Source organism: Chrysochloris asiatica, unplaced genomic scaffold, assembly GCF_000296735.1.
Source record: "Chrysochloris asiatica unplaced genomic scaffold, ChrAsi1.0 scaffold00065, whole genome shotgun sequence".
NCBI lineage: Eukaryota > Metazoa > Chordata > Mammalia > Afrosoricida > Chrysochloridae > Chrysochloris > Chrysochloris asiatica.
Window position 1 is genome coordinate 9,803,754 of NW_006408583.1, and position 14,581 is coordinate 9,818,334.

General features: G+C 35.2%; 1 protein-coding gene across 1 annotated transcript in view; it reads right to left on the minus strand.

Moving 5' to 3' along the window:
- CNTLN (centlein, centrosomal protein) overlaps positions 1 to 14,581 on the minus strand; it is a 407,185-nt gene that overhangs the window by 151,111 nt on the left and 241,493 nt on the right. The window contains exons 14-15 of the mRNA XM_006864477.1: positions 9,546 to 9,637; positions 1,052 to 1,587 (exon numbers count right to left, since the gene is read on the minus strand). Of these exons, the coding sequence (XP_006864539.1) occupies positions 1,052 to 1,587; positions 9,546 to 9,637 (628 nt within the window). The remainder of the gene's footprint in view (positions 1 to 1,051; positions 1,588 to 9,545; positions 9,638 to 14,581) is intronic.

A 14,581-nucleotide genomic window follows, 5' to 3' on the forward strand; every position in this document is an offset into this window, starting at 1 on the left:
CTCAGAAACACTATACAGGTTCACTAGGAGTCAGAACCAACTCAGTGGCACACAACAACAAGGATATAATAAAACAAGGCACTTTTTTAATGTATGGGAAACTGGATAATTTGTCTGTTATGAATTCTGGCAACACTGAACTGCCCGACTCTCTAGGTTTAAAGAGGTATTCTACCACTTCTTGAGAAGGATGAGGCTTTCTGCTCCCACAAAAATTTTAAAGGGCTCAGAAACCTTATACAGGGCAGCTATGAGTCGGAACCGACTTAACAGCACTTTAACAACAAGCATCTTACATTTGTTTTTGTGGTTGTATTGATGTGCTTCAAGTGTGTATATGAATGTACAGCCAGCGGCAAGGGAAAGAAATATTATAGATTTTTAGTATTCTCCTGTTGCTATTCACCAGGGGTGATACAACTTAAGACCAGAAATCTGTAGAGCTATAGAACTTTAAAGAACTAAATTTAACCACCATTCAATTAAAGTTAGTACAATGACTTTGCATAATACATACATGAAATCATTAGTGGAGATGGTTCTTAATTTAAAGGATGTTAAACAGCTTGTAGACATCTGGTAACAAGCTGAAATGGGTCATTCAAAATTTATCTAACTAAATTAAGGGGGAAAAATGTTTCTCCTCCCAAGTCTGCATGTCACAAGATAACTAAACTGACTTAGTAGGCTTGCCTGGGAATCCTTAACTGTCAGTGGTGAATATGCAAAGGGCCAGCAAATTAAATCAACCTGCCAAACTGTCAATTTCAAGCCTCATGACTGCATGAAAATAGCATCACTGGAAGAAATCAAGCATTGCCTTCTTTTGGGTTTCCTGGCACCTATTCAAATACTCATGCAGTTGTGGCTAATTTTGCATGCAAATTTCAGTCAATAAGCTCAGAACAAGACCTCCCAAGATATTTCAAAGGATCTGACAGTATTTTTTCTGAATACCAAATCGACAGTAGTTGAAATTCAATCTCCATTTGCCAGTGCTTTACATATGCACAGTGTCCCCACCACCAAGCTAAGTTAATGAGAGCCTTACCTGCTTTCACTCAAGTCCTCCCAGTCGTCCTTGCTGAGGTTCTCAAACACGTTGCTCATAACCTTGATGGAGTGATTGAGAACAGGGTGGTGGCGACCCACACAGCCCTTTTTCTTGGCCGCTTTAAATTTAACCTTGGTAGTGGTGGTCTTACAACCGTATTGTCCAGTTCTCACGTCTGCTGTGGCCATCTTAGCGTTAGCTTTGTCTGCCGGATGCTGCAATTTTCCCACTGAATTCATCACCTCTTCATTTTCATTTCTCAACCCATTAGCTTCTACCACTTGGCCCCTAAGGAGAGTAACTTCTCTCTGTAGGTCACTGATTTTCAATTGAAGTTTAGTTTTCTCTTTTTCAAAATCCCCACTACCTTTCAGTAGATGGTCCAGTTCTTTTTCTCTGATTTCTGCATCTTCTTGGTGCTGTTTTAAAAGGGATTTTAGGAAGTCATTTTCTTTCATTAATTTCTTATTTCCTTCTTTTAATTTTCTCGATCTTTTCTCAAAAGACTTTAGCCGATTTTCCAATTCAATTACCTAAATAGAAGAGTTGCACTGATGATTTAAAAATCCAAAGCCATCATCAATTGCATTTTTATTTATTACATTCTTAGCTTGTGAAAATAAAATTATGTGTACCACGAGGACAAAATGGAAAATACTTAAAATTTCTGAATCATCGCAAGATGGTACAACTGAATACATTCTAAAAATGCTATCATATACCTGTTGAGTAAAGGGCAAATGGTAAAAATTTATAATTCTATACAAAACTGCATAGAACTCTAAGTGTGCTAATAAACTTTGCTAGTTTTTCTGAGACCACATTTTGGCTATGTGCATTCTATTCATAGGAAATTAAAAAAAATATTTCCAGAGGGGGGAAAATTTTATATATATAACAATAGATACATAAAGAAATTATATTAATAAATTAACATTCTCTTCAATATTTAATAAAATTAAAAGCTGATGATACACACAAATCTATTAAGGTTGTTCTCTAGATTAAAAAATGTAATTTTGGTAAGCAAATAGTTGTTGTTGTTAAGTACCATGGAGTCAGTTCCAACTCATAGTGACCCTGCACAGGGTTTCCAAGGCTGTAAATCTTTATGGGAGCAGAAAGCTTCATCTTTCTCCTAAGGAACGGCTGGTAGTTTCAAACTGCTGACCTTGAGGTTAGCAGCCCAATTCATAACCACTACGGTACCAGAGCTCCTTAAGCAAATAATACTTAGTTTAAAAAACAAATTTTTCATTGAAAAAAAAAAGGTTTAGCAAATTCTATAACAATTTCAGAATTTCCTATAAATTAACATGTTTTGATTCAATAAACAACATCCATTGTACATTATTAAAATAGTAACATACCATACTTGACATTAAGGAATGCAAAAAAAGAGTTAGAAGTGCATTGTTGTTGTTAAGTGCCATAGAATCGATTCTGACCCATAGCATCTGTATAGAGTTTGCAAGGAGTGTCTGGTGGGTTTGAACCACCGACCTTGAGGCTCAAGCTGACCTTAAGGTCCAGCACATTATGCTGCATACATCTGCATAAACAAAGCTGAAAAAGGATATGCTCAGAGTGATGTAAGTCTGACCACCAGGGAAAGGGGAATTAATTCCAACTCTAGAACAGCAAACATTTCATGGAGAACTTAATCCTTTGGTTGAAGCCTTCAAAAATCAGTTAAAAACTACAACTAATGTTTTTAAAGTTCATCTTACCATTTACAAAACAGTTTCATAAACATGACATCTTTAATTACCTTAGGGACTTGTGCATTAAGTAGAGTCAGTCATTATCTTGCTGGAAGAGGAAATGGAAGTGCTGCAAGCTGAAATACTGCAGAGACCTAACCCTTTCCTAGTTAAAACTGGGACTCAAGTTCAGAATGTTGTGCCCCTCCAACTATTCCAGAGGCCATTTGAGGAAGAAGATTTATGCAGATATTTATGGAAAATGAACAAAAAACTGGGTCAAGACAGAAAATACATGGATGTCCAATGAAATAAGGGAATTATTTTGTACTGATTTGCAATGGATTTACATAAGTATGTAAACAAAGTAAACACAAAAATAGATTTATCTTAAATGTAATTGTGAGCTCCCCAGTATAAGTAAGTATAACCTGAATTAACTTATCAATATATTTTCAGAAGAATTAAAATCCAAGAAGGATAAAGCGTAGTTCTAATACATCTACCTCTAAAGGATTAAAAGACAATGTAGATTTAAATACTTTCTTTAAAAACAAAATGTTTCAAAGTAAGAAACATTTTTAATGTATTGACAACAAATTATACAGAAATAAACAAGACAAAACTTCTTCATATTCTGAACACTTTCCAGTTTACAGTGAGGATTATTTATTATAATGAAGATAAAATTTGTTTCCAAAATTTAAATCTGTCACCTCTGACTGTACCCCCTTGTTGTTGTTGTTGTTGTTGTTAAGAGTCGTGGAGTCAGTTCTTACTCATAGCAAGCCTGTATAGGGTTTCCAGTGAGTAACTGGTGAGTTTGAACTGCCGACCTTGTGGTTCAAACAGACCTTATGATCTAGTGCATTACCCTACGGCATCACCCCAGGATTCCTTCTCTTCTTTAATTCAACCATGATTTACTGATTGGCTGTTCCTAACCTGGGGACAGGGATGTTTCCCTATATTCTATAACGAACTGCACCCAATTTCAGTCACTTATATATCCCAGTACAATTATGTTAATCTATGATGGGACCTATGTCCTCTATAGCATGGTTTTCTACTAGAGTACAGGTACATGGAAGTCTGTACCAGAGTTCTTGTCCCCTGAAAGCAAGACATCCTGTGAAACACTCTCGTATTTCTTCTCCACGAACATACTATTGGAGGACTAGTTAATGAGACAAAAATGCCGTGACAAAATTGCCGTGTTCAAGGAAACAGGGATTCTAGAGTCCATTGTACCTCTTCCCAATCACTCACTCGCCAACATTTATTCTTCATATAGTGAAAAATATTACAAACAAATAAGGAATATCACCTTGTTGTACTCTCTTCAGAATTGCTTTAATCACCAACCAAAACCATACACTTTCCACAAATAAATTTTAAAATACTGTTGCATGGTCGATTCCAAAATGCAGTAGAGAGGACATACTATGTTTTTAATGTATTTTGGACAAACAACCAATTATACTACTTAGAAATATGATTTTGACAGTGAGAATTTAAAAAATATTAATAAGGAGCAGTGTGGTCTTGAGAAAATAAACTTGTGAGTCTACTCTGGATCTCGGTTCCAATTCTGCCTGCTTATCTGGAAAATGAATTAATCTATTTTACACCTTTACATACTTTTAACTTTGTTGTGCTTAATGTGATAATATACCACAACTCCTAGCAGACAATAAGTACTAAATAACTTGTTAACATATCATTATTGTTTGAGGAGCTCTGGTAGCATAGTGGTTACGAGTTGGGCTGCTAATGTCAAGATCAGCAATTCAAAATGACCAGCTATTCTTCGAGAGAAAGATGAGGCTTTCTGCTCCTGTAAAGATTTACAGCCTCAGAAACCCCATACAGGGGTCGCTATATGTAAAACCGACTCCGTAGAACATAACCACCATCATTATTGTTTGTGTTATTATTTGTTGTTGTTGTTAGGTGCCATCGAGTTGGTACTGACTCATAGAGGCCTTATGAACAGCAGAATGAAACACTGCCTGATCCTACGCCAACCTCACTATTGTTGCCACACTAGAGCCCACTGATGCTACCACTTTGCCAATCCATCTCGCTGGAGGTCTTCCTCTTTTTCTCTCACCCTCCACCTTACCAAACATGATATTCTTCTCCAGAGACTGGACCTTCCTGACAATATGTCCGAAGTCTGAGACACAAAGATTGGCCATCTTGGCCTCCAAGGAGCACTCTGGCAGCACTTCTTCCAACACAGATCTGTTGGTTCTTTTGGCAGCCCATATTTCAATATTCTCCTCTAACACTGAAACTCAAAAGCATCAATTCTTCTATGGTCTTCCTTATTCATTGTCCAGCTTTCGCATGCATATGAGGTTATTGAAAATACCATGGCTTGGATCAGGCATACAAGAGTCCTCAAGCTGTCATCTTTGCTCTTCAACACTTTAAAAATGTCTTGATTTGTTGAGGATGCATGGAGGGGATTGTAACCATGGCAATGAAACGATATACGATAGAATGAATGTAAAACTAATGTTCTCCCATGTAAACTATCACACAATTCACAATAAAACATTATTTTTTAAAAAAAGGTCTTGAGCATATTTGCCTAATGCAATACGCCAATTGATTTCTTGATTGCTGCTTTCATGAGTGTTGATAGTTGATCCAAGAAGAATGAAGTCCTTGACAACTTCAATCTTTTCTCCCTTGATAAGAATGTTATTTATTGTGCCAGTGATGAGGATTTTTGTTTTCTTTATATTGAGATGCAATCCATACTGAAGGCTGTGCTCTTTGATCTTCATCACTAAATATTTAAGTCTTCTTCACTTTCAGCAAGCAAGGTTGTATCATCTGCATATCGCAGGTTGTTAGTGAGTCTCCCTCCAAAACTGATGCCATGTTTTCCTTCATATTACCCAGCTTCTCGGATTATTTGCTCAGCATACAGGTTGAATAAATATGGTGAAAGGATACAACCCTGTCACACACCTTTCTTAATTTTAAATCATTCAGTGTTCCCATGTTCTGTTCAACATTTGCCTCTTGGTCCATGTACAAATTCCTCATGAGTACAATTAAGTGTTCACTCATACATCACAGTGTTATCCATAGCTTGTCATGATCCACACAATTGAAAGACTTTATGTAGTCAATAAAGCACAGGCACAAATATGGATTTATTTAAATCAGTAGGCCAGATAGTTGTCTTCCAAATTTCTTGGCATAGATGAATGAGTGCCTCCAGTGCCGCCTCATTTTCTTAAAAGATTTCAATTTGTATTACATCAATTCCCGGTGCCTTGTTCTTTGCCAATTCCTTCAATGCACCTTAGACTTCTTCTTTCGGTATCACTGGCTCTTGATAATATGCTACCTCTTGAAATAGTTGAATATCAACCATTTCCTTTTGGTACAGTGACTCTGTATATCCCTTCCATCTTCTTTTGATGCTTTCTGCATCATTCAAAAATTTGCCCAGAAAATCCTTCAATAACGAAAGTCGAGGCTTGAATTTTTTCTTCAGTTCCCCTAGCTTGAAAAATGCTGAGCATGGTTTTCCTTTTTGGTTTTCAGACTCCAGATCTTTGCACATTTTGTTGTAATATTTGGCTTTATCCTCTCGTGCTGACATTTGAAATTTTCTATTCAACTCTTGGACCTCCTCATTTCTTCCATTTGCTTTAGCATCTCTACGCTGGAGAGCAAGTTTCAATGTCTCTTCTGACATCCATTTTGACCTTTTCCTTCTTTCTTGTGTTTTCAATGACCTTTTGCTTTCTTCATGTATGATGTTCTTGATGTCATTCAACAACTCTTTAGTCTTCGAACTTTAGTGTTTAATGTATCAAATCTGTTCTTCAGATGATCTCTAAACTCAGGTGGGATATATTCAAAGTCATATTTTGGCTCTCATGGACCTGTTTTCATTTTCTTCAGCTTCAGTTTGAATTTACATATGAGCAATTGATGGTCTGTTCCACAGTCTTCCCCTGGCCCTGTTTTCACTGATGAAATGGAGCTTTTCCATCATCTCTTTCCACAGATGCAGTCAATTTGATTTCTGTGTATTCCATATGGTGAGGTCTATGTGTATACTCATCTTTTATGCTGTCTAAAGAAGGTATTTGAAATGAACAAATAGGCTACTTAAATAGACGTTCTGGTTTAGCACTGTATGATAAGCACTTGGTTTGAACCACAGTGTTGGTGGTTCAAACTCACCAGCCACTCTCAGTAACCATGTACAAGATCAATATGGGTTAGAACCTCCTCAACAACACTTAATAACAACAGCAACTTAAAAAAATTACTTAAGGTAATTTAAAATTTTAGTTCAGTTAAACTAACCTTTAAGTTCATAATTTTGGATTAAAGCAAAACATGCTATGAACAAATATAGCCTCTTCCATTCAAATTTGAATTCTAAAAAGTAGCACTTTTTGACTAAAATGTACTTATATTTAGACACAATTCATAGTAATTTTCTCACTAATTGACAGTATCTGTGGCTTAAATGTCTATAATAAAATGCTAAATGCCTACTGTAACTCTATGTTTAATACTAAGAATGGTCAAAATTATTTGTCTTCAAATAATTTAAAAAGGAAGAAAAATTTTAAAACTACTTCTAAAGGCTTTGGAGAGTTCATAACACCTATTAAAATGTTACTCAAGGTACAGTTTCACAAATTGTTGTTAAACTGAGTTTAAAACTTTTAAAAACAGAAAGACAAATTTCATTGTAAAGTATGGGGAATTTTTAAAGTCATTTGGTTTGAGTGAGATAAATCAGCTCAAACACATATATACTTTTCTTCCAGTACTGAATATTTTAAAAATTTACCATGAAGGTCTAAAATTTTAAAAATTTAAAAAACTTTGGCATTGTGATCTGTGACATATTAATGCATTAATTCGAAAATAATATGCTATGTTTCATGGCAACTATGTACAATTTTGTTTGTATCTTGTTACTATATTTTAGACCCATTTTAGCTGACTTCTATATAAATTCTTTTGAAGTAAGAAGTCTCAACTCTAAGGAGTTAAATTCTCTTGCAATGGCATTTTGTTCTTATGCGTCATTCTGTTGTTAAGTTCTATCAAGTAGGTTCTGACTCATAGTGACACTGTATAGAGTTTCTGAGGAGTAACTGGTAGGTTTGAACTGCCAACCTTGTGTTTCAAACTGACTTTGCAGTCCAATGTTCATCCTATAGCAGAACGCCATAGGGTACAGTAGAACTGTTCAACAGAGTTTCCTAGGATGTTATCTTTACAGAAGCGTATCTTCAAAGCGGCTGGTGAGTTTGAACAGACAATCTTTCAGTTAGTGGCCAAGTGCTTTACCACTGTGCTACCAGGACTCCTTACAATTGCATTAGGTTAATACGAAATAATTATGAATTAATATGCTAATTTTACATATGGTCCAATGAAAGGAATTTGTTAGTTATTAAAGTGGATTACCAGATCCAAGATAGAAGTAGACGTTACATTACACATTCAGAGAGATTAACCTTATATTACACCTAGCAAACAAAAATACTGCTTTTAAACAAAGAAAAGCTAGTATAAACTGCGTGGCATTTTAGCTGGTGATGCACAGATTCTTTTAATGACTTGCTTTACCTGAAGATAAATGAACGTGAGCATTTCCTGTTCTCTCTGCTATTATGTTAACCTGATATGTGCCGTTCAGTAATAGTGAGATGACAGCCTTCATTATCTGACCATATGGCAAGTGCTAGAATATAAAGAATCCTATTACTGGGTGTGGAGTCCTGGTGTAGTACTATGGGTTAATGCACCTGACTGTAAAGCCGTTTGAGCAGCAAGGTCGGTGGTTCAAGCTCACCAGCTGCTCCTCGGAAACCCTATTCAAGGTGGCTATGGGTCGGAACCGACTTGCTGGCACTTCACAACAACAATAACAATTATCGGCTGTAAAAATCACTAGATTTCCTACAAAGCAATTTGCAGATATAACAAACTTAAGTAGCTGTGCTAACATTTTTGCTTATATATTTGCTTATTTTGGGCTGGATTTAAGTATGATGAATTTGTGAGAAGCAAACTAATCAAAGTGGAACCAGATGGCAATCAGGTAGAAGGATAAAGCTATTTAAAGAGCACTTTCCTTCTTTAAATAATAACAAAACCCAGTAAAATACAATGGAGCCCACTTAATTGAACCTGATAATAGATTCATAGATACAAAATATGAATTAAGTATAGATTCTTGTTAACATAGTAGATTATATTGAGATAGATTTTTATCTAAAATGAAATGAGGTATGTATATTTTTCAGGTTTGAAATTTAAATTATAAACAAATTACCATTTTACTATCTAGGAGACCCAAACCTATGGGAGACCCAAAACTATGTGCCTGTTCTTTCAGTTCAACAACTAGAGATCTGCACTCTTGGTGAAATTTAGTAGACCAAGTTTCATCACTGAGAGATTTTACACATAAGCCATTAGCTTATAAATAATAAGCATATAGAATCTAAATGTTGATAATATCTATTGCTTTTAGTCTCTTCATTTTTCCTTTGAAAATATTTTCAATATATGTCAACAGAAGCATAAGTGCTTCTACATTTATTTCACTAACATTGATTTTTTTTTTTTTTACACATTTTGGCAAGCCAATGATTTTGAATTATGAATTTAAATTAAGGATTCACACAAGGTTTAAATTCATGAGCCCTCCTTTTAAAATATAATCCTTTATGTTAAAATTCAGATTTAACTTGTTCAGCTCAATACCTTAAAGATTAGATTACCTTCTGTAATGTCTGTTCCGACATTTCTTTCCCATTCTTCTCTGGAGTACTCTTCGTGACCCCATCATCCTCACTGTGTCTAAAAAGTTGTTCTGGTAGAGAATAAATAATATATTATGGCACCTCACATTCTGCTGAACTACTATACTGTCAATTTAAGAAAAAGTGTTCCCTGGTTTCTCAACAATGAATAATATAGTCTATTTTCTTGTCAAGTACTTGGTGAGTATTTGAATGGTGACCTCTTTCAAGATTTTCAGGCTCACAATTAAGTACCTTTGTAGGGTCACGCCTTTTCTTTTTCCTGCAGTGTAAGATTTTCAACGGTACAATAGATCTGCAGGTTAACAGTGCTATACTTTCATTCCTATTTTCATTCTCTTGTAGACTGTACCACCCCCACCCTTTGCCTTAAAAGCAAAATTCAATGCCTTTTGATCTCACAGTCACTACTAGTTTTGTTCTGGGGATCATGTTCCCTGCCAGGAGGATCACACTGATTGGTGAACAAAGCAAACTGTAACCGAATTAGGGTGGACTGAAACTTCAACAGCCTCCTGCCCCCAGTTTTTTTAAGATCATGCACTGGGCTGAGTAAATCACAAAAATCACTTTTCTAAAAAAAAAAAACCAAAAAAACAACAACCCTGTGATTTCATAATGAATAGGTTCCCAGGCAAATAGGTGAACCTGTTTCTACAAACCAATGCTACACTGGTGATTTATTTGACAACTACTAAAACCTTTTCAATCAACAGAAAACACACAACACATCTACTTTAGAGGAGAAAATATAACCAAATTAAAATACAGAACAAATCTGTATATATATATATTTTTCTTACCAGATAAATTACTGGAACCAATTTAATTGATATGCTCTTATTGAATTATTTTTTGAATATGGTATTTCTCAAAGAATAAAACCAGGGGTAAAATAGAATGCAGTAAGCTAAAAGGATGAATATCTGTATTAGTCTAGGATGATTTTGTTTAAAGAATTTTGGCGCCTGTAGGTCAATGTAAAATTATGGTTTATCAACAAAGGAAGAAGAAAACGGTATTATTCTCCGTAGAGGAGGAATCCCCTAGGTATAAGCAATGACTAACATGTTGATTAGAGTGAATTAAGCATTGCTTTTGTCTTTGAAACATGACATACCTAATTAAAACTTCTGAACTCATGAAACAAATAGAACACTACCCAAATGATAAAAAGAGCTAGAAAAGATAGAATGCCCTACTTGGAGAATAAGTACCTTTACCATGGCAATAATCTATCTGTTCCCATGCTTCTTTTTCTAGTCCCCTAACACCATGGTACTGAATTCATTTACAACTTTGTTTCAGCAATATAGAGATAATATGCAAATACAATTCATCTTTTCTACTCACTGGAATACTGCTATCATTCTCGGTGAAATATTTACTTTTTATCATCTTCTTATGAAGATGATTTTGCTGTGTTCAAAGAGCTCTGAGTGCTTTTGTTGTTGTTGTTGTTAGCTACTCTAGAGTCACTTCCTACATATAACGACCCTGTGCAAAGCAGAATGAATCACTGCCCGGTACAAGACTATCCTAACAAATGTTATGTCTGAGCTCATTGCTGCTACCACTGTGTCAATCCAGTGACGAAGAAGTCAGTCCTTCTTTTTTATTACCCTCCACTTTACTAAACATGATGTCTTTTCTCCAGGGACTAAGCTCCCCTGACTACAGATGCAAAGGACTAAAGAGGAAGTCCTGTCATCCTTGTTTCTAGGAGCATGTTGGCTCTACTTTTTCCAAGACAGATTGGCTTGTTCTGACAGTCTATGGTACTTTCAGCCTTCTTCGCCAACACTCTAATTCAAATGCATTAGTTCTCCTGCAGTCTTCCGTATTCATTGTCCAACTTTCACAAACATATGAATCAACTGAAACTTGGCATGGGTAAAGCACACCTTAATCCTCAACGTGACATCTCTGCTTTTTAACAGGTGAAAAAGGTTCATTCCCTTGTGGTTTTCCAACTCATGGTCTTTGCACATTTCATTATACTTTGTCTTCTTGGGCCGCCCTTTGATATTTTCTATTCAGTTCTTTTACTTCATTTCTTCTATTTGCTTAGCTTCTCTATGTTCAAGAGCAAGTCTCAGAGTCTTTTCTAACATCCATTGTGTTCTTTTCTTTCTTTCCTGTCGTCTTAATAATCTTTTGCTTTCTTCTTGTATTGATGCTCTAGGTGTCATACCACAACTCTTCTGGTCTTCAGTCATTGGTGTCTATAGCACCAAATCTGTTCTTGAGATGGTCTCTAAATTCAGTTGTGATACACTCAAGGTCATTTTGGCTTTTGTGGAAATCTTTGGATTTTCTTCAATTTCAGTCTAAACTTGCATATGAACAATTGATGGTCTGTTCCATAGTCTGACCCTGTCCTTGTTTTGACTGATGATACTGACCTTCTCTATCATCCCTTCCCACATATAAAGTCAATTTGACTCTTGTGTACCCATTTCGTGAGGTACACATGGATAGTTGCCTTTTATGTTCTTTAAAAGAAATTCTTGCAATGAAGAAGTTGTTGTTCTTGCAAAATTCTATCATGTAATCTTCAATGTTGCTTCTAACACCAAAGACATATTTTCCAACTACTGATTTTTCTGCTTTAAACTTTTGCATTCCAGTCACCAGCATTCATCAATACATCTTAATTGAATATTTGATCAATTTCAGATTGAAGAAGTGGTAATTGCGGTTGTTGCCAAATTCTGGTAAGTTGGTTTGAAGAGTTGGTACAATTCTTCAATTTCACATCACTGGCTTTAGTGGCTGGTGCATAGCTTTCAATAATAGTGATATTAATTGGTCTTCCTTGTAGGTGTATGGATAATATCAAAGCACAGATAACGATGTACTTCAAGCTAGATCTTGAAATGCTCTTACACATGCGGTGCCATTCCTTTCAATCTGTCATTCCCAGCAGAGTAAACCATATAATTGTCAAATTCAAAATGGCCAACACAAGTCCATTTCAGATCACTAATGCCTCAGATATAGATCTTTATGCATTCCATCTTACTTCTAATGACTTCTAATTTTCCTAGATTCATATTCTCATACATTCCACCTTCTGATTATTAATGGATGTTTACAGATGTTTCTCCTCATTTTAAATTGTACCACATCAGAAAATTAAAATCCTTTTCTCTTAAACCTCAAGGCTTAAATTTAAAAATTAATGTAAATTTTTGTAACTTCTTACATTGTTTCCTCTTTTTAGGACCTCTATTTTAGAAATCTCAACAATTAGCATTTTTTTCTGATTATTAGTTTTTCATGAAGTTGAATACTATAATTCTGCTTGTGCTTGTATTCCCTTGGGATATAAAAAACAGAAATTGGTATAAATTTGTATATAGATAATATCTTAAATATTGTTATTTTTATTTCACTGGAAGGAACAGTAAAATCAAGATCAAATAATGTTTTAGTTTAGAAGGTACTTATTGTAAATGATTTAGTTATAAATATGTACTGTTCAGCAACACTTGGCCATCAAATATTTTGGGTTTTGTATTTATTAAACATTATCTACATAGGCAAGCTAGAAGTCAATCATGCAACAACAATTAGAACCCATGACTTCTAAGAAATAACCTTCAGTTAGGAATCTGTGCAATCAAAGCTGAAAGAGAAGCTGGCCATTTTTGTTACCAGACACAACTACTCTGAAAATGTGAATGTGGAAAAAGTATCTTTTTATAAAAAGGACAATGTATGGAAAATGAAAGGATTTTTTTTCTAGGAAGAAAAATGGGAAGATAGGAGAATAAGTAAGGTTTCCCCCATTTTCTTCATTGTTTATTATTACACCCAATAAATAGGTTTATTTGTCTTAAAAATGCCATTAGTCAAGGGCCTTCAGATCAGTTTTTTAAGTTTTATCTTTCCTTATAACTTAAAAGTTTCATAATAGATTTTTTTTTTACAAGCCAATGCATGGGAGAACCTAGAAAATATTATGCTGATTGAAATAAGTCAAAAGGACAAATACTGTATGATCCCACTTTATGACACATTTAGAATAGCACAAAGATCAAAATTTATTAGTGATTCCCAAAGGCAGGTGGGAGGTCTGAGGAGAGAAGAAACAATTCTTAGAAGACAATGAGCTTCTGTTAAAGGGTTATGGACTGGCTATTGGTGATGGATGAATAACATGATGAACATAAGTATGTTCAATGTTCACTGAACTGTACATGTAAACATAATGGAAATGACAAGTGTTTTGCTACCTATATATTTACCATAATAAAATAGATAAACCAAGGACAAATTCTTGAAGAACTCCAATAGTTAAGTGGTAAGGAAAGAAGTTCTAGTGAAATATATGATATAAGCAAGACATATAGCATGTAAAGTAAGGGTGAAACAATGTTGAAGATCTAATGAAGGAGTAAACCTGAAATATGAAGAGAATCAATGGTATAAAACAATTCAAATATTGGTCTTCACAAGTCATCAATGACCTCCTAAGGGGCAATGGAACAACAACAAAATCTAGATAAGGGAAACATGGAAACCAGAATAAACTGTCAGTTTCAAAGTGGGCAGAGGACCAGTAAACAACATTCTTGTCAATAGAGAAAAGATTGAAGTTGTCAAGGACTTCATTCTTCTTGCATCAACTATCAACACTCACGGAAGCAGCAGTCAAGAAATCAAAGGATTTACTGCATTAAGCAAATCTGTTGCACAAGACCTTTTTAAAGTGTTGAAGAGCAAAGATGTTACCTTGAGGACTAAGGTGCACCTGACCCAAGCCATGGTATTTTCAATAAACTCATATGCATGTAAAAGCTGGACAGAGAATCAGAAAGACCGCAAAAGAATTGTTGCTTTTGAGTTATGGTTTTGGAGAGGAATATTGAAAGTGCCATGGCTGCCAAACGAACCAACAGATCTGTGTTGGAAGAAGTGCAGCCAGAGTGTTCCTTGGAGGCCAGGATGGCCAAACTTCGTCTCTCACACTTTAGACATATTGTCAG